General features: G+C 40.5%; 1 protein-coding gene across 1 annotated transcript; it reads right to left on the bottom strand.

Annotated features, from left to right (window-relative positions):
• Window positions 1-1,266: 1,266 nt before the first annotated feature.
• On the bottom strand, window positions 1,267-15,345 carry LOC124119785. The gene is made up of 6 exons (XM_046482420.2): window positions 14,992-15,345; window positions 14,707-14,838; window positions 4,926-5,027; window positions 2,991-3,185; window positions 2,659-2,856; window positions 1,267-1,566 (listed from the first exon to the last, which is right to left on the bottom strand). The coding sequence occupies exons 1-6, from the start codon at window positions 15,044-15,046 to the stop codon at window positions 1,340-1,342; spliced, it is 909 nt and encodes a 302-aa protein (XP_046338376.1). The 5' UTR covers window positions 15,047-15,345; the 3' UTR covers window positions 1,267-1,339.
• Window positions 15,346-21,285: the final 5,940 nt, after the last annotated feature.

Raw genomic sequence — 21,285 nt, 5'->3', positions numbered from 1 at the left:
ATCAGACATGGAGTGACCCATTCATCATGTAGAGCAAACACAGATAGGGCGTAACACCTTCACCAGGCAGTGGAAGCAGACAGGAAGTAACGCATTCATCAGGTAGACGAAACACAGATACTAAGTAACATCTTCTTCATGTAGAAGAAACAGATATAGAATAACACCTTCATCAGGTAGAATAAACAGAAAAAATAACGCCTTCATTGTGTAGAGGAAACACAGACAGGGAGTAACACCATCAGCCTCATTAGGCAGAGGAAAGAGACTTGGAGTAACATCCTCATCAGGCAGAGGAAAGTGATAGTGAGTCACACCTTCATCATGTAGAGGAAAAAGACAGGGAATAACATCATCATGTAGAGGAAACACAGACAGGTAGTAGCACCTTCATCATGTAGAGGAAACAGATATGGAGTGACACATTCATCATGTAGAGGAAACAGACAGGGTGTAACACATTGATCAGGTGGAAGGAAGAGACTGGGAGTACCACCTTCTTCATGTGGAGGAAACATACTGTGGGTAACACCTTCTTCATGTAGAGGAAACACAGACGGGAGTAACATAGTCATTGGGGAGAGGAAACAGACTGGGAGTAACACCTTCATCAAGTAGAGGAAACACAGACATTGAGAAACAAAAACACACAATGCCATTTAGGAAGTGTTCAAATGTAACACATGTTATATTTACGATAACACTTTCTTAGTAAAGTACAGATTCTCGTAAATTGTGTTTATAGCATTTGTTACATTTGACTACTTTCTAAATGACATTGTGTGTTCATAGCTTTCGGCCATGGGACCCGAGCCAATTTACACTTGTCAAAGGGGTACACAGAGTACGTGATCTAGACTACCAGTTGTCGGACTTTCATTTTTTGTGGAAACCTCAGTGGCTGAGTGGGTTGACCGCTGCCTCATTCTGGCAGTGTGGGTTCGAATCCCGGACGGACCTCAACCCAAAAAGTACGAGAATCTGTACTTTACTAAGAAAGTGTTATCCAAAATATAACATGTGTTACATTGTGTAACACCTTTATCAGGTAGAGGAAACAGACTGGAAGTAACACCTTTATCAGGTAGAGGAAACAGGCGGAGTAACACCTTAATCATGTAAAGGAAACAGACAAGGGAGTTACACCTTCCTCATGTCGTGGAAACACAGACTGGCATGTTGGCACGTTAACCACTATTATGACGTCACTACGACATGATCATCTTCTTTGAACTGGGGCCCATGGCGAGATTAAGCAAATGCAGCTCGTATTTTACAATCTTTAATTCCCTTTAAACTATTAAACAATCCGTATTGTTTCCAGATTATATATGGTCTTTTATTTCTGCATATACACTCTCTTCATATCTGTGACTATGGGGAAGGAAGGTCCCACGTTGAGACTGCAGACTGTGTTAGTTTTGTTGTATGTGTATCCTTGACAGAACGGAGAAATCGAGCAGAACCTTGCACAGTCCAGGCCGCTCCGGGCAGACACCGCGCTCAGTGTTGGAGTGAGACCTGTGTCTACCTCTGAACTGGAGTCATGATAGTAGTTGGTAGCGTCTGTAACCAAATACGTAAACATAATCAATTTACCCACTTTTTATTACCGTGTATTGTGGTACCCATGGGACAAACTTAACAGCAAAATGATTGTGTTTACTATACCCTAAACAAACAGATATTAACGTTGCAAAGGAAATGGACATCTCAACAAATGTAAAATGGAATCCTTAACAGAATGATAAGTTGATAATTATATATACTAAACAACAAACGCCCCTGTGACATTGATTAAAATTTAATGCAAAGTTATGTTTTTTACCAAATCTGAAACAATTTCGGTTTGCAACAAATAAAAGACTCCTGTAAGTGTTCAAATGGTTTAATTTGCCATACTGACTTCAGAAAATGCGTGATTTCATATAAAAAACAAAACAACATGAACATGCCAAAATGTCAATTTACAAATCAGTAGCGTGTGTGCCCACCTCTGGTTTGCGATGCAAGCAATACATCTTTGTCTCATGGAATGGACCAGGCGTCGCACAAAGTCCTGTGGGATATCTGTCCATATCTGCTGGAGCATGTTTCGAAGTTCCTGGAGAGTCTGTGGAACACGTGGTTGACGTCGAAGGCGCCGATCCATCTCATCCCATATGTGCTCGATTGGTAAGAGATCAGGGGAGCGAGCCGGCCAGGGGATGACATTCACGTTGTTTTGTTGAAGAGAATCCTGAACAAGTCGAGCAATATGAGGCCGGACGTTGGCAAGTTGAAAGGTAATGCCTGGCCATGACGCAAACAACGGTAGAACAACAGGGCCGATGATCTCGTCGCGGTAGCGCTGTCCATTGAGATAGTCCTCTACCACTATCAAACGGGTCCTCTGTCTTGCTGTAATCCCACCCCATACCATAACGCTGCCGCCCCCGAACCGATCTTCGTCCATGACACAATGATTGACGTAACGTTCACCTCGACGTCGGTCAACTTTTGCATGGAATGCGTGCTTTTCTGTAGCAGTTACGTGTTTGTGACTTGATTCCATACATGTACTAGAATATTGAAAACCAAACTTTACTTGTTTGAAAAATACACTAAAATATTGGTGTCACAGGAACTTTTGTTGTTGAGTATATAAAACAGACTCACCAACACAAAGGGGGTAGATGTCCCTGCTGTCCGCCACCCACACGCCAGAAGCAGTGCACGCATGTCTCGCGCCGCCGCCGCCGCCTCCTATCCTCACAGACGTCAGGGCACAGTCGTACGTGATGGTATCTTCATAGACTCCCGTAGCGGATGATGCAACGTAATTCCTTATTACAGGGGCAGAACCACAGCTGACCGCTAAAGAAATGCATAGAAATATCTCGTGCTTACCGTTACATTGCACTTTAGTATTCTAAAATATACTGATGTAGAATATAATAAAATTCACGACGTGAATAAATCCGAATTCTTAGCGGATGAAAGAAACCTACCCTGGCACACAGGCGGTGTGCCCGTCTTATTACTGATGACCCAGCTACCATCCAGAATGCAGATCCTAAGTCCCTCACCTCCCCCTTCCCGGGTGTACCCGACGTTACAAGAGAACGTCACCTTGTCTCCGTACAGAGGACTGGGATTGGACGGCGAGGCGTGACTAATGCTTGGCAGGGCGGTACATACCACACCTGAAACATATGATCCTATTAGTAACGCACAGTACAAACAAGATGTTATAAAAGGCGTAATATTGTCAACAGCTATTGACAGCCTCGGGTCAACTCAAGCACCAACGTTTTAATTAATGCCGCACAGTCCCGAAATATTATGCGGAACAATTCAGTACGGTTGTTTGAGATGATTGATAACTTTTATATCTTACACAGAAGGAACTGAGTTATAGTAACATTTTGTTGTTGACATTAAATGATATCATATAGGTATATCCAAAAAAGGCCTGTTGAGCAACTCGTGTCCCTGTGACAAATCATTAAAAAAAAAAGGGGTATGAGACCCTCGGAAAATGGACAAACTGAGGAAGGTGCAGTCACTCCGAATGCCTGTGTTCAGTTTCCTAAATGGATGCTAGGTGTGAAGCCGATTTGAAAAGGAGAAAACACGCCTCAGAGATTCTGGTTGAAAATGTAAACACGAGGGAGAAAGCAGTCGCTGCACAGACTTGTTGAAAATGTAAAACCGCGAACCAAAGCCGAGGAATGTTTTATCCAAATTATAAACCGTCTAAAAGCAAGAAATATCATATAAAAATATCGGGATATCTTTTAGTGAAACAATACAGTGTGTACAGGTATAAAGGGAATTTGACCAAAACGTGCGAAAGAAAGACCACGTGCAGCATGCAGCACAAACTGAAGACATGACAAGAAAAAAATAAACTTTTCAACACCTTCCCCTGAGGCTCAGTCGGGAAAACAATGGGTTACAAAACTAAACACGATATGTGAGGTTGCAGGTTCGATTCCCGTAATCCATAATGGAAACATTGAACATTTGCAACACCAAGTACAAATTTTATCTCCTACTCTACTCAACAGGTCTTACAAGGAAAAAGTAAAGTTATTACGAGATAGAAAGATACCTAAAATAACATAGGTAAATGTGCCACAAGTGTCCACGGCTGCGCAGTAATATTACTGACATACTGCTGAAACCAGCATAAAACCCATCACGCTCATTAATGCCCAGTACATAAGAGAGATGAGTAAAGAGAGTAAAGCAAATACTGATGGGATCAGTTTTGTATCCCCCCCAAAGTAAGCTCACGGGCAATCTGACATTAAAAACAACATTACATAAACGTGTTCGTCGCGGCATCACTGACACTTTCTTTGCTAGCTATATATTGGAATAATGCTGAATAGCAAATATATAAATGAACTGAACAAATTGCAATACGGAAAACCGCCATGATATTATACTCTATAACACATTTCTCCAATTCCTACAATCATCGAATCATGTCTACCGCGAGTGGCCTCGAAAGAGAGATATCAGTTCGTGCTGTTTTATAGCAAACACCTGTTACTATGATGCTTCCATGCAGGTGTTACTGAATGTCGGTTCCATTCGGGTTCGACTATCAATGTGACAATGTTTGTTAAGCAATGTGACAGGAATAATAAATCTGGGGTAACAATCATAATTATATGTCATATGTCTTCATCCGATAAGACAATATCAAAGACTACATGATCACGTAGAGGAATGTGACCACATATACACATACATGTTCTTGAGACGTGAAGATTTGTTAAACGATTTATAAACCAAATACTAGAGTTAACGAATCCGTATTATGCCGATTTGGGTACCTATCAAGATATATATCGGCGACTAAAGGCTAGAGTAACTAGGTGACTGTACCGCTGAAATCCATCACAAACCCATGTACGTGACCTGCAACTCACCGACTCGGCGTTGGCAAGTGGTATAACACTTGATATTGACGGATGGGTCGTCACATCTTGCGGCAAACGCCAGACAAGCACAGTCTTGATCCATCGATACACCTGCCACGCAGACAGCATGTGTCAGAGAGAAACAATGTCAAACTGGGGACGGGTCAAGAGGATTTCACTCTTTTTACTGTCAAATATTCTAAAAAAGTGAGGGATATTTGAAAATAACAGATGATTACAGAGTGAGTGTTTGAGTTAATATTTAGAGTCACATCGGAAATATTTCAGCCATATCGTGACTTAAACAGATTATGCATTTATATTATATACGAACGAAAAACAATGTGTGAAACTGTACTTCATATAAACTTCAATAACAATACATCTATTCTGAAATTATATTATGCATATTTCAACACCTATTCATGACGATATCTTCTCGACTTTAAGGTCGTGATTCAGAATGTGCACGGACATGTTTATCCACGCGCACAATTTGTTTGTTGGCGTGTTATCTAGAGCATCTAATCTAATGTATGCTGCAAACATGAATGGCGCTCAACGGAGTTGCCAGATGTTTTAATTTTCACTGAAACAATATCATTAGACGTTATATTTATCTACAGCAAGTCAACATTCATGACTTGTCAGGGGGTCACGTCACGTCAACAATAGAACCATATTCGGTTGGTGCATAAACGGAATCGATACTAAACTGCTACATCAACATTTCGGATTCCATTCACAACCGGTTGAGGCAGCACAACATCCAGCACCGACGTCCAGCGACGCGCTCAATTTTGCTTCCACGTTAACTTCTTTACCCCCCGTCGTGCCATTTCATACAATAAATAGCTATGTACATTCAAAATGTTCAGTTAGTTCTATACTGAGTCAAATTAAAAACTTCACATTTTTAAAAGAAATCCCATATATGATATACAACGGACAAATGTATCAGAGAAGGTAATTTTTAATCATGAATGTCCAAAGAAGGATTTTAATTAACGGTGGTAACCGTAATTTGTTCCAAGCACCTACAGTATTCGGTAATAACAGAATAAGTCCCAAACACGAGAATCCGATGGCACACAAGTCCAGTAGCGTGTATTGCCACCATGTGCGTTGACAACTGCCACACAACGCCTGCGCGCGCATGGACCTTGTGATACTTGTGAACACATGATTGGGAAGACGACACCATTGTTGCTGCAAAATGGTGCCAAGATCTTGCAAATTCTGTGGTTGGTTCTGGAGAGTGCGCAGACTACTGCCAAGAGCATCCCAGACGTGTTCGATGGGATTGAGATCGGGAGACCTTGACGGCCAGTCCATGAAGTTGACTCCCGCATTCTGAAGCAAATTCCTTGTCAAAACTGGCTGTGTGGGGTCTGGCATTGTCGTGTTGGAAGATCAAACCGGGTCCATGTGCTGCCATTAAAGGAAGAAGTTCTGGTGCCAGTACCTGGTCGCGGTAAGCAGCAGCGTTGAGGATGCCAAGAAGCCTGGAACGTGCATTGCCACAGAAAGCACCCCACACCATGACACTTCCGCCTCGAAATCTGTCAACTTCCTGTACACAACACTGGGCGTAACTGGGCGCCTCCACACCCTCGCCCTACCATCAGCAAATCGAAGATTAAATCGGGATTCATCACTGAAGACGACTTGATTCCAATTCCTCTGAGTCCATCGTAAGTGTCGCTGTGCCCACAATTGACGTTGACGTCTGTATAGTTGAGTCAGAATCGGCCCGCAGTATGGCCGTCGTGCTTGAAGGTGAGCAGTTCGCAGACGGTTTCGAACAGTTTGCGCACTCAGTCTACCCCTAAACAGTTCATTTCTGGTTGATGTAGCCGTCAAAAATCGGTTACGGAGGTGACGTAAGACAATCTGACGATCCCCTGCATGTGACGTCACACGTGGTCGACCTCGCCGAGGGCGATCAGCGGTGGTACCCGTTTGCTGTAGACGCGTCTGTATATCATAAACAGTCCGTCGACTACAACCCATCGTCCTTGCGACTTCAGCTACGGACGTTCCCGTCTGCCACATGCCGATGGCACGTTCACGTTGCACATTTGAAAGGCGTGGCATGACAAATGGCCGTAAAGACTTTTGTTTTCTTGTGTTTTTCTTTTTTAGTTAATGACTGCTAACAAGTATGGCTGAAAACACGTGCGGTATTATGACCACGTGACCAGTTGCACGTGAAAAACCATTTTTGCCACTTTAGTGCTGTGCACATGATTTTGATCGATTCAACTGCAAAAAAACGGGTGTTATCTGAAGACAATACGTGGCCATTACTGTTTAAATACACAATAAGGGCCCACAATGATAACTGGTCAAAATGTTAAAATTTTAGGATTGTGAAGTGTTTAATTTGGTTAAGTATATTAACAAGCTGACAATTTAATGAGAACTTGTGTTAGTAAAAAGATTCTTTGTGGAAGGAACCTTGAAACAGTTATCCCTAGTGAAGGAAAAATCAACAATGTTAAGCAAGATCCCCAAATTTCTATAAATATTCATGTGCATATCGAGAATGGCCAATACGAAATCGTCGTAAATTTACCTCTTCTATACTGACAACTCAAGTATCTGTAACCGATAGTTTGATTCATTACATGTAATGTTTTCATGCCTTCTTGGTGTACCGTTTCTTTTGCATTGTAAAGGTGCTGGCAATTGCATTGTGGTGACAAATGCACGGTGGGCACGAGCGTTATCGTTTTGAAAGCGAAAACGTGGACCAGGCGCGTTTAGGCACAAATATTGATGTGTCGGTAGTACGGTGACAATATGCAGTGGCGTTTATGTTGTCTTTAGTTGACGTTCGCCTAACGTTCGTTAGGAAACCTTCATACACATCCATGAATGTGGACTAATCTGATCACATTACATCGGTAGTTCCAACAGTTTCTACGCTCTCAACACCATTGGCGTCTGGCTAGAATGTGTCAGTTTACTACCGGTAGTACGACACGTTGTTGTCGAGCATGCAAATTAGTTAAATTCAGACATTAACTAATCTGGTCAGTAACTTGACCTCCGATGGCCTTGCGGAAGTGAACACCGATTTGACTGGCTGTGTGTGCTGATTTCTTAAAAAGCCCGTTTTTTTATTAATAGATCCTGGACTTGTGCTGTTGACATTGTGAGCCAATCATTAATTTATTGTGTCCAAAACGTTTTCCAAATTCTGCAAATCACATACTGAGACACACTGAACGCATTGATAACATATCGCTGATAGCCTTTATAGACAACGCAATCCCATCTGATCGTAAATACGGCATTAAAGCAAGAGTAGAGAGTTACGTGTTACTGTGGACAATGAAAATCAACCCGCCTAATGACTAAACGCGATTTGACGACTTTTCACCTGCACGGAGAATTTGGTTCCGTTCTATCTTTGACAATCTTTTTTCAAAGATGATCTTTATTTACTTGTGAGAGTGGATGGTGCTCTGAATGGTCTACGCTACCGAGACGAGATCCTGCGGCGCCACGTTGTCCCTTTCATCAACGTCAATGGCGGCATCTTTCAGCAGGACAACGCCAGTTTCGACCCACGACCCTAGTTTCTGCGTCACAACAACGTGCCTACGCTACCATGGCCTGCCCGCTCGGCAGACTTGTCACTTATTGTAACAAGTAACAAGAGGAATACATATTAGAAATAGGATAAAATGGTATGATGAAGGTGAAAAACCAACAAGCTACTTTTGTACTTTGGAATCTAGAAATTATACAAGTAAACTCATAAACACTTTGATTGATAATAAAGGGGAAGAAATTACTGACGGGGACTTAATAATAAATGAACAAAGAAAATTTTATGAGAAGCTTTACTCATTACCAAAAGAAAATGATAGTGAAAATGCTGAGACACTCAAAAATGTAAAAACACCTAGTCTAAATGAAGACTTAAGGGTTAATTTAGAAGAAAAAATCACTTTAGATGAAATATCAAAGGCAGTAAAACAAATGAAAAATAACAAAAGCCCAGGAGTAGATGGCTTTCCAATAGAATTCTTTAAGTTTTTTTGGAAAGACTTAAAAATATGGGTTTTTAGATACATAAACGAAACTTTTGAAATTAAGGAAATGACATATACAATGAAAAGGGGAGTCATTATGTGTTTACCAAAGGGAAACAAAGACAGAAGATTTCTAAAAAACTGGCGTCCAATATCATTGCTGAATGCACTTTATAAAATAATTAGTACATGTATTGCAAATAGAATGAAAACAACTTTAGATCACCTAATTCATGATAATCAAACTGGCTTTATTCCTGGAAGATGTATTAGCGAAAACACAAGACTTTTGTATGACATTATGTTTGAATGTAAAAGACTAAATAGACCAGGAATGTTGCTGCTGATTGATTTTGAGAAAGCGTTTGACACAATATCAAGACAGTTTATTTCCAGGGCATTAGAAAAGTATGGTTTTGGGCCTTATATGATAAAATAGATACACCTACTAACTAATAACGCATCCTCTTGTGTAATACAAAACGGTCATATGTCTTCTTTCTTTATTAATGAAAGAGGTTGCAGACAAGGAGACCCAATATCACCATATCTTTTTCTTTTTGCTGTGGAAATCTTAGGCTGTATGATAAGAGACAATAAAAACATTATAGGAATTGTATTGAATGAGAAAGAGTACAAATTAGGTCAGTATGCAGACGACACACAATTATTCTTAAACGGAGAGGCTGACTGCCTGTATGCAGCAATAAATATACTTGATTGTTTCTTTAAAATGTCTGGACTTAAAATAAATATTGATAAAACAAAAGCCATATGGATCGGGTCGAAAGCAGGGAGCTCAACAAATATTTGTGAAGACTTAAAGTTATGCTGGCATGTAGGCAATTTTGAAGTGTTGGGAATTATTCCCAACCCCCATTTGCAAGATCTATGGGTTATCAATACCCGAAAAAGACTTGAAACAATAAATAGGTTATTGGCAAACTGGAGAAGAAGAAACTTGACTCTTATAGGTAAACTTACTGTTATCAAGTCATTGGCTCTCTCAACTCTTGTCCATATTTTTATGGCACTGCCAAACCCCCCAGAAGATTTTATTACAAATTTAAATAAAATTTTGTTTAGTTTTTTATGGAATAATAAACCAGATAAAATTAAAAGGCAAAATCTGAAAAAAAATTATGCTGATGGTGGGCTTAGAATGGTGGACATTAAAATATTTATGGAATCACTAAAATTATCTACTTTAAGAAAGTATTTAAAAAAGAGTACATGTGATAATCCCTCAGTTTTTTCTTTCACTGATATGATAAATTTAGGAGTCAATGCTGATAAATATTTTTGTGTGAAAAACCCTTTTTGGAGAGATGTTTTAAATGTTTGGGGAAATTACGGCAGAAAATTTACAACAAATTCAGAAAGGATCTCCGAAATTCTATCACAGCCCCTATGGCTAAATCACCAATTTAAACATGAAAACTACATAATTAAAAATTGGTTTAAAAAGGGTATAGTGACAATTAAGGACTTATGTAATGAGAATGGATTTTTGCCATTTGAAATATTAAAAGTACGTTATGATATACAGGGTACAATATTAGATTATAATAAGGTTAAACTTAGTATACCTAAAGAATGGAGAGACACCGTCAATCATTATATCAAAATACCAATATATGACTTATATCTTAGTCCACAATTGAGGGATATATTTATACTCGTTCAAGGATCTAGGTACTTTTATGATAGACTAATTACAATAACAAAACCACCCTTAGTAAATGGAAAATGGCAATCTCTTTTTGATAATGATATTCAATGGAAAGAAGTTTATTCAAATTTCAGAAAATGTACTAAAGATACTAAATTGATTGACTTTCAGTTTAAGTTTATCCACAGAATAATTTACACCAAAAAGGAATTATTAAAAATGAAACTAGTTGATAATGATATTTGCTCCTTTTGAGACTTAAATGGCGAAAACCTTATACATGTATATTGGGAATGTGAATATGTTAAACACTTTTGGAGCAAACTGGAAACCTTTTTAAACCTTGACACAAATACTAGGATCTCACTTATACTCAGGATACTCAGTTATTTTTTTCGATTCGAAAAAAATAAACTTTTACTTAATCATATTATAATATCCAGTAAAAGATATATATATATATATATATCAAGTATTAAGGGTGAGAAACCAATTTTTGATAATTTTAGGAAAATACTAAAAGAGACAGCGATGATTGAAAAATTCATTGCCACCAAAAACAATGGTCTATTACAATTTGAACGAAAATGGGGAAAAATCCTACACGAATTAATATAATAATCATGCCCTGTACAATAAGGCTATAGATCAGCTATGCCTCAAATAGCAATACTACCATAATTGTTTTAGTTATATCTGACTATCGATACAACTTTTCATGCTCTTCTTGAGGCATATCATGTGTGTGTGTGTGTGCGTGTGTGTGTGTATGTGCGTGTGCGTGTGCGTGTGCGTGTGCGTGTTTCAATTATGCATGCTATATTTATATCACAAGAAATGTACATCTATGTAACGTATTTTCACTACAATTGACTAAACCTACTGTGTAACCTCTGAGCCTGATGTACAACTCTTCGAAAGGAATAAAAAATGTCCAAAAAAAAGAAAAGACTTGTCACTTATTGAACATCTGTGGGACGTGCTGGATCGCCGTGTCCGTCAACATCAACCACCGCCACAGATACTTCAGGAATAGTTTGTTGCGTCCATGGGCAATCGCCGCCATGAGGTGATAGCAGCTCGAGGAGGCCATAATCGTTACTGACTTTCCACGTTTTTGAAGAGTATATATAATGTTCCCTATCTTTTTGGGGAAGAGTTCAGTTTGAGTCTCACAGAGTGTATTTTAAAGGAAAAACATATCTGTGCATCACTGACTATCATGGGAAATAAATTAACGCAAACTAAGATCGATTTTGCAGTAAAACTTTATAGTGATGTACATGTAATATGAATCAATTATGATAGTGACACCACCATAAATGTCCTATGTAAATGTCATCTCATGGGGTAATTAGCTCACAAGTCTGTATAGTGTATGACCATCATTGGCAGTGACACAAGCTTGCCTCATTATCGACAAGTCAATATCTGGACCAAGGCCTGTCGTAGCTGGACCAAAGTCACCTGTTGGTTTGGAGGTCGGCGTAAACAACGTTTAATTTCACCCCACACATGTTTTGTGGGTGACGGATCTTGTGAAGCAACATGCAAAGGGAGTATGGGGGGTGTTCTGTAATCCAATGAAGGCCACACGTACAACGTAAAAGCGTGCATTGTCCTGATATAAAGTGAAGTAACGTCCAAAGGTATGAAGGATCTGGAGGACGTGAGAATGGATAACTTCGTCAGGGTAGCATTCACCTGTCAAATTTGCCATCGATGACCACCAGAGGGGTTCCGAGGGGTGCAGTGCTACTTCACCATAGAATTACGCTCCCACCACCAAATGCAGAATGTTGAACATCACACGCGTCAGCGTATCATTACATCCGACGTCGATAAACACTACTGTCAAGATGAAACCTGTGAAGGGGACTATCATTTAAACCTGTGAAGATGACTAACATATATAGTCCTGTAACCTAAATCACAGGTGCTGTCTTGAATATGCCACGCGTTCAATTCGATGACGTAGCAGAAAAACTAGATAGCAACACCAGACGTACAGCTTGACGTCGTGGTGGGATGTTATTCTCTCGCGATCAATTTCTCTCAGTCCTTAAACAAATCGGACGTAAGCCAGGGATACTGCGGGCTGTCAAAGTTGCAGTCTGAAACCGATTTCACGGGTGAAATCATCACGGACATCATCATCTTACCGACCTGACGTTACTAGTGGACGTCCAGAACGTGGTCAGTCCGTGGTGTTGCCAGTCTGGTACGGGGGCTGGCTGAAAAGTTCTAAGCCTAACCGTGAAAGACCCGTACCAAGTCGATGGTTATCATTTCTTTGTCCTTCCACGTTTACACACTTTTGCCAGCGATGCTGCAAGGCCTGGATGCCGGCCGTGAAATTTTCTTCAGCCACCCTAAAAAAGTCATTCACAGCGGAAATGACGTTATCATTACTAGGAAAATGGCGACCGGCTAGTTCCTTTTTCATTTTGGGAAACAGGTGGAAGTCTGACGGGGCCAAATCGGGTGAATAAGGGGGATGGTCCATGAGTTCGAAGCCACAATCATGGATCGCTGACATGGCAACCACCGATTTGTGAACAGGAGCATTGTCTTGGTGGAACAGGACTCCTTTAGTGGGCATTCCCCGTCACTTAGCTTTGATAGCTTCACGCAACTGTCTCAGTAGGTCAGCTTAATATCTTCCATTGATAGTCTGGCCTTTTTCGAGATAGTCAATCAGCAGAATACCCTTGGAATCCCAAAAAGACTGAAGCCATCACCTTTCCAGAAGAAGGAACCGACTTGGTTTTGGGGGGGTCTGGTGATTCAGGATGCTTCCATTGTTTACACTGAATTTTGGTTTCTGGTTGAAAGTGATGAATCCAGGTCTCATCCATGGTTACAAATCGGGCCAAAAAATCATCGGGATCTGTTTCAAACAGCATAAATTGTCATGGGTCGTCAGGAATCTGACACGTTTCTGATCCGCTGTCATGAGCTTTGGCACCCATCTTGAAGAAACTTTGTCAGTCCCAACTCGTTGGTGATAATGTGCTCAACCCTCTCATGAGAGATGCCCAAAGCACTGGCAATATGTCGAGTGGTCAATCGTCGATCAGCCATCACAATGTCATGCACCCGGGTAATGTTTTCCGGAATGGTTGCTGTTGAAGGCCTTCCTGGCCGCGGGTCATCGTCAAGGCTCTCTCTGCCACGCTTGAATTCCGCAGCCCACTTCTTTACAGTGGAAAAGGAAGGGGCATCATCCCCTAAAGTGGAGACCATGTCAGCATGTATCTGTGTTGGTGTTAGCCCTTTCAGTTGCAGGTACTTGATGACTGCCCTAAAGCCAGTTTTGTCCATTTCTGGTGATTTCAATGGGTAGGTTCACAAGATGGTCTGGTTCAAAGACAATAATAACACTACAGTTGCAGTTCTTATATCTATGATTAATTAAATGATTGGACTTGGTGGTGGCAAAAGTTTGTTTCAATCCGACTGAGATATCCCACTTAGGCTTAGAACTTTTCAGCCAGTCCTCGTACCGTACCTCGTATGGCGTTACGATGAACACCAAAACTCCGAACGACAACGTTTTCTGAAATTCCGGTTTCAAGCATCAATGGGATGCACATGGGTAATCAGGACAAAGTGTTTATACATACATTGGTTTACCATGATTCTGAAAAAAATCATGACAATTTTATTTCAATGATATTTTTTTGGTGCATATGATTTAATTCGCGAAGTGTAAATTGAACTATCGCTGAATTCGTTGTCTAGGCAGTGTGGTCTCTAAACATCGATGTAATACTGCGGCAAATCATTTGATGGACAACTAAAAACAGACGCTCTATACGCTGTATTATCTGTCATCAGGAATATTCCCTTCCCACTTTCGTACACGTCGAGTGCATTTCGTGCTTTTTGTACACACGTACAGCTGAGCAGGAACACAGGTAAAGAAAACAATAAACTTCAGGATATTTAACATCAAGATTCATTGTTTTATTAACGAGAAATGTCACACTAAATGTTAGTGAAGTTGCAATTTAAACGTGTAATTCATGTTACTGTCTAGTGGAGAGGGTTGTGATTAAAGGTGACCTACCTGGACACACTGGCCTCGAGTTGCAGGACTTCTGGCACTGACAGTTGATAAGTGCACTGAGCCAACACTCACCTACAGCAGCTTCGGCATCACAGTACTGGTTTGCCTTAAAGTTGATACATTGACTACATCCTGAGGAAAAGAAAACTTTTGTATCTTTTTTGCCATTGTGCTGACATTCACAAATTGTATAAAAAACATCAACGTTTGAAATAACCAATATTTGAATATCTCACTTTGACAGGTATCATAAATATATACGCATGACTATATATGCACACGTACCTCTTCCAATCAGGTTCCACAGCCCTAACGCCGCTAAGAGTCGGACCAAGACCATCGTGTGTCACACCCTCATGTGAAGTGAACGTTCTGCATAGGGAAGAATGACTTGCTCACGCTCTCTGTGACATAAACATCGACATGATTGCATTATGCCGCCAGTGAAATGTGTAAATGCCGATAAAGGTGCTAATTTACTATGACAGTGACATCCTGGATATGTGTAGATCGTAATTGCACAGATATCGGATTGATTCCGAATGTGTTTATGGGTGTAATGGAATAGCTACACCGACTTCTTTCTTATCTGACACAAAGATACGGTTGCTTGGCTCTAAGGTGTAAACGTATCATATATAGCTGTTAGTGCCATTCGCTTGGAAGAGCACTGGAGCTATTTCCTCCAGTGTCTAGGATAATGATCACAATTAACATTGCAGGGATTAGGTACTATTCTGCATCGATTGGGATCTGTTGACAGGACGTCATAATGCACAGAGCGGAAAATAGTCATAATTAGAATCAAAGGAATATATTGATCGCAGCAATGAAAATCCTTCCTCGGGAAGTTCTAATCACATTGGATGACGAAACACTTACATGGTTCGCCTTTCACTGCTCTAGAGCAATAGACTGTTAAAAAACCACACCGAGAACTCTGGTCTGCATGACTGCAACAATCAGCGTTCTATAAACTGGAAATTGACATGCCTGTAAACAATTTCATTAAACACTCAACTTTGGGCTGTCACATGTAGCTATTATCAACTGTGATTTTGATTGATAGTTATTGTGTTATTTAATCGGTACTTTCTGGGAAGCTGTCCCGTGTTGTCTTATAGTAATAAATATGTATGCATTTGTTAAATGCCACAACACTATAATTATCATTATCGATGTCGAGCTACAATTCAAACTCATAATAATTTGATTCTTCTTATAATATCCCGCATATCATGTGAACTTCGCCGGTCACGAGGACTCGGTAAATGTTAAATGCTACATATTAGCTGCTGTACATGCCACTTAGTTTAAATGTCTGAACATCATTTGCCTGACAACTTAACCACCAGAAGGATGCAGGGCGTCCGCTTACGGAAGTGCTGTAACTGTCAATGGAAGAATTGGAGATTGTATGTAACTGGAGGTGCTAAGGTGGTTCTGAAGTAAGGTTCAGATACTTATTGACTGAAATAGTATTGAAAATATAAATGATTAGCTCTGTTAGACCTGTATCTCTTTCTGTGTTCCAACATGCAACAGCCACGCATGTCTTTACTGGGTTTATGTATGGCCAATTTTTTTCCAAATCAAGATTTGTTTCATGTGTTTAATTCCTGTTCATTTCCTGTTAAGCGTCAAATATAGTATTAAAGATTCATATGCGCATGAAATTTGAAAAAAAATATTATACGTACACTAACCATCGCTATGTATATTCATAATAGTTACAAAGCTGCGTGGAAATTTAGCTATGATGCGCCAAAATGTTGCGTACTGATGTCTTACTAGTGTCGAGAGTTGTCGCGTTTGTCCACTATCGGTGACCTATATAAAATGAAAATCTGCAACAGGTAGAACAGGATGTGAAGTATGGGTGTGTAGATTTACGCTGAATACAGCAACATTCAGGCAATATGACGCAGGGAATGCGATCTTCTTTCATTTTTTCATCAACTTTGTTGTTGGTGCAGTACCCAGAACACTACTAACACAGGCATGTGCTAATATTTTTGATATCTTTGTATCGTTGAGCCGTATGATTGCCCTGGATATGAACCAAACCTGTCCTGCCATGATGAGAGATAGCCGCCCACATCATAACGCTACCCCAACCAAACCTGCTCACTTCCTGTATGCAGTTTCCGGGGTAACGTTCTCCCTGACGTCTGTAGACCAGTGCTCTTCCATCCCCTCGACGGAGGAGAAATCTTGATTCGTCGCTGACGACATCTCTCCATCGCAGTTGAGGCTATATCCTGTGTTGGCGATAACAATGCAGTCGTTGTTGACGATGTTATCGGCTCAATATTGAAAACCCTGGCTACAGCTGATCGGAATTCCCCAACCTGCAAGCGGCCTATGACGTTGTTTCTTTGCACTTCTGTTAATCTTTGATGTTGTTGAACTGTCACTGTTCGATTGACGCAGATGCTAGGCAATTAAAAACCCTGCACTTTTACTTTTCCCTTTCAAAAACCCTGCACTACCGTTCATAGTGCTGCTGCACGTGCAGTTCGTGCAGCTCCATGGCCCTTTTGTTAAATGTACTGGGTGCGTTTTTTCGAATCATGCGTGTTTCCCGACTAATGGTTTGCATGTCCTTGTTGTGATCATTTTGATCCGGGACATTTGTCACTGACACTATAACACATTTTCTCTTCATTTTGCACCTCTTGGTCCGCAAATTGTGGTTTTATGGCCAAAAATATCCCTTTTGCGTTTCTTTTTTTAAAGAGTATATATTTAACAATGACTACATAACATGAAGACATATTATGTCCACGCCTCTATAAGCGCCTGTATTAATCAGTACAGATCGGAAGGTCTTATTACGTTAAAAAACGTAGACGTTGCAATAACAAATCCATTAACTAATGAGACGATTACAGGTGTTTAATCGTGCCTGAAACTCAGCCCCTTAGTGGACACACAATCATTAAGCACTCAATCTAAAGTTGACGATTTGTTTGATTTTCATTTCTCAAACACAATCAGATAGATTTCTGTTTGCGGTGTTAGTAAGTGTACATATTTGTCTTTAGCAATTACCAGCAACAATGACGGCACTCAGCGGCATTACTACAGTTTGGGAGGGAGCATTTGTCATGGACTCTCAGATACAAGGGCACAGGGAAACAAGTCACCGAGTAGCATGCGTCTATGAACTGAAAATCCGCTTCCTGATTTCAAAGAAAAACAAAGATTAAAAGGTTTTTGGCTCTTGCGGATTGCACACATATTCGGTTGCAACTATTGTAACCAGTCGCGTTGTCGCACTTGATTGATTATATTATATTCTGCTTGGTTTGGCTCGTTTTACTTGTAATATGTGCCCGTAATGTGTGTATCTTATTCATATGCATGCAAAGCGTGACACAAAACACAACCATGGTCTTATTATTTCCTAAAGATTCTACATAAACCTTGGGGCCAGCTGCTCGTTTATGGGAAAGTCGATGCCTCCACGTAACTAACGTCAGTATACATCTTTTATGGAACAGCGATATAGGATTGATTAGAATAATGTCGTTTAAAGACAACAAAGTGCCCAAAGGTGTAATGCCATATGAGTGAAATTATCCTCCCAGTTCATTGCTGCGATTGCTAGGGCTAATCGCATAAGCTATTTATGGGTCGTGGATATACCTGTTGTGTGATTCACTAAACACGGGTAGCTGCATGACAACAGTTAGCAAATGAATATCTAAAGCTGAAATGCAAGTGAGAAGTCATTCGGCAGAATTTATGCTCACTTCACTTTACATTATAAAACAAGCCGCATTAACCCCTGTGAAGAGAACAGTTTCATACGGTGCCTCGTGTCATTATGGTGTAGGGAATTCCTACACAATGACATTTTTGTAGTATAGTAGATACCGCTACATATGTGGAGGACATGATATCTCATAGGCCAAGTGTCCACCTAAAATATTCAATTCAATGAATTATTCTCTTCCAACCACCCCTAAGATAAATACAAACGACATTATGACGGGGATTGTTGTCAATCATTCACAGAGTTATGTAAAAATAATGTTTCAAAACGTAGGGATTTGTTTCAAATCACTTACCTATTCAGCACACATTAACTTCCTGTAAGAATGCGTATTGCAACATTTATGAAAATGACTACAACGAGAAGTAACACCTACTTAATGGAGCTCATCAGCGAACGATTGCGATTTGCACAGATGACAAATTCTAATTTCACTTGCTTTATGTTACATTTGTGACGCCATATTGTTTAAGAAATGGAGAATTGCTGAAGCTATCAGTATCTAGATTCTAATACTCTTGGATTATTAGAATCGGATTCGAATACAAAATCTTTGAAAAACGACAAAACAGCTAAACAATAGGAAAAAAACCCAACCTTCAATGACTGAAAGTGATTTTAATGTAGGCATATTTACTCATGATTACATTTTAATGCATATTCACATTTATGGTAATGTTCAGTTTTTCAATATATACTGAATCGCAAAAGAAACGTCACCATGGATAGATATATGAGAAACGTCATTTGTCAAAACACTGTAAACATACAGATGAAACTTGGCAAAACTGATCATCAAGGTTGAAATTAAAGTGTCAAATGATCTTAAAGTGAAACACAACACTAGTCTCTGAGAAAATGACATCACAAGTCAGTATCTCGTGCGTCGGCCATGTGCATTGATGACTGCCGTGCAACGTCGATACATGGAATGGAAGAGGCAGTGATGAAGGCCATAGGAAAATGAGCCCACACTAGTTCAGCTGCAGTTGTCGGCCTTGGTCGGACGTCATTCAGCCGTCTTTGAATCTTGTCCCTAAGGTGCTCAGTGGGATTTATATCGGGACTGAGGGCAGGCCACTTAATGGTTCTGATGCCATTCTGCTGGAGGAAGTCTCTTGTTGCTCTCGCAGTGTGGACACGGGCGTTATCATGCTGAAACTCGTGGTTGCGGCGACGTGCCAAATGAGGTATGGCGTGTGGTCTCAAGACTTGATTAATGTACCGAGCTGCTGTGACACCATTGCCTCTCCCTGGACCGATTTTCTGGAAGACCACAGGGACGACCCTCTGTGCAAGACCAATTCCACCCCACACCATGATGCTCGGACCACCCCACGAGTCTCTCTCAACAACACAAGCATCCGAATAACGTACCCCACGGCGTCACCAGACTCTCTCTCTCTCTGCCACCTGCTGTTGAGATACAGTAACGGCTCTCGTCTGAGAAGAGGACTCTTCTCCACTGCTGGTGGCGCCAATGCTGTGTTGCCCACTGAAGACGGTCCCGGCGATGACGTGGTGTCAGAAGGGGTCCTCAGTGTGGCCTATGACAGTGGAGGTGTCTGCTCGTCAGTCGTCGACGCACGGTGTCCGCACTAATGTGTCGCTGGTGTGTCTCGATGGTCTGTCGAGCAGTTTCCGCAGCAGTAACAAAGCGATCTTGAAGATGCTATCGATCCTGACGTCGGGTGGTGACCCTTGGTCTTCCACTACGTGGTCGGTCATCTGTAGTGTTGGTGGTCTGGTACCGTTGCTGCAGCCTGTATATGGTCCTTACGTGGACTTGAAATGCATTGGCTACTTGCCGGGCGGTTTGTCCATCTTGCAATCGTCCAAGGGCTTGGTGTGGCTGATTTCTTGTCAATCTTGACATGTGGTAGCAATTCAATAACGAATGAATGTTATCCGATCTGGGTTGATTTTTATTGGGCAAGAAATGGGGGAACGCATGTGCATTTCAATTTGCACGGAACTCACGTGCATTCGGTTACCATGGCCGTTGCCTTGATGCGTTTGGGCGATCGGTTTTATTGTCATATGTTACTTTGATTTTTTATCATCAAATTTCATTTTTCCGGACAAGGTAATATTAAAGTTTAGAAACTTTGACAAAAATTACCCAGATTTTTTAATGACAACTTTTCATGCAATGTTACTTGGTGTGACGTTTCTTTTGCGGTTCAGTCTTTATTCTTCCATTGGAGATTTACAAATTTAAATGGAAAAAGTAACATTATAAGGTATATTGTTTCATGAAATTACATTAGTATTGGGGAAATTTAAATGACTGTGGTTGCATCTTTCTGAAAACATGCCACCAGCTCATAGTACGACTTATTGTGAAGCGCAATATAGCACACATATAGCACACATGCGTACCAGAAAAGCATCGGCAGTTTGTAATCCAGGAACAAGCCGTGCTACATCCCAGGCTATATGAGGTGAGAGCTCTGCTTGGATCAAGGCAAAGTGTTTTAAGTCTGGGATTGAAGAGACTCGCCAGTGCCATGATGACTCTTACTTTTTTCTTATCGCTGATTTTACGAGGAATTTCCATGACGTTTGTTTTGGGAAATATCCTTGTGTTTATAAAACCATTCAAATGATAAGAAAGTTAATATTTTTCTAGAATTCTGCATAATAAAAAAAAGTTTTTTTTCGTGCAGTTGCCTCTGAATAGAGCTAGGCAGGTTAAGAGTAAAATTCTCTGGAGGAAATCTGCATGTGAGGAGCACACTTGTCCAAAGAAGAAAGGTTTTCCTGTGTCAATATAGGATTCTATTGAGGTACAGCCT

This window comes from Haliotis rufescens, unplaced genomic scaffold (assembly GCF_023055435.1).
Source record: "Haliotis rufescens isolate VD_foot unplaced genomic scaffold, xgHalRufe1.0.p SCAF_4, whole genome shotgun sequence".
NCBI lineage: Eukaryota > Metazoa > Mollusca > Gastropoda > Lepetellida > Haliotidae > Haliotis > Haliotis rufescens.
Note: the sequence above shows the minus strand (reverse complement) of the source record. Positions and strands in the feature narration are given on the sequence as shown.

Bases quoted from the DNA above. Each gene is read 5' to 3' on its own strand.
- LOC124119785 (XM_046482420.2), bottom strand. From the start codon at position 15,046: ATGGTCTTGGTCCGACTCTTAGCGGCGTTAGGGCTGTGGAACCTGATT. The intron at 5,028-14,706 runs GTAGGTCACCTT...TCTGCGTGGCAG, and splicing joins CTCGAGGCCAGTGTGTCCAG to GTGTATCGATGGATCAAGAC. The intron at 2,857-2,990 runs GTAGGTTTCTTT...GCATTTCTTTAG, and splicing joins CACACCGCCTGTGTGCCAGG to CGGTCAGCTGTGGTTCTGCC.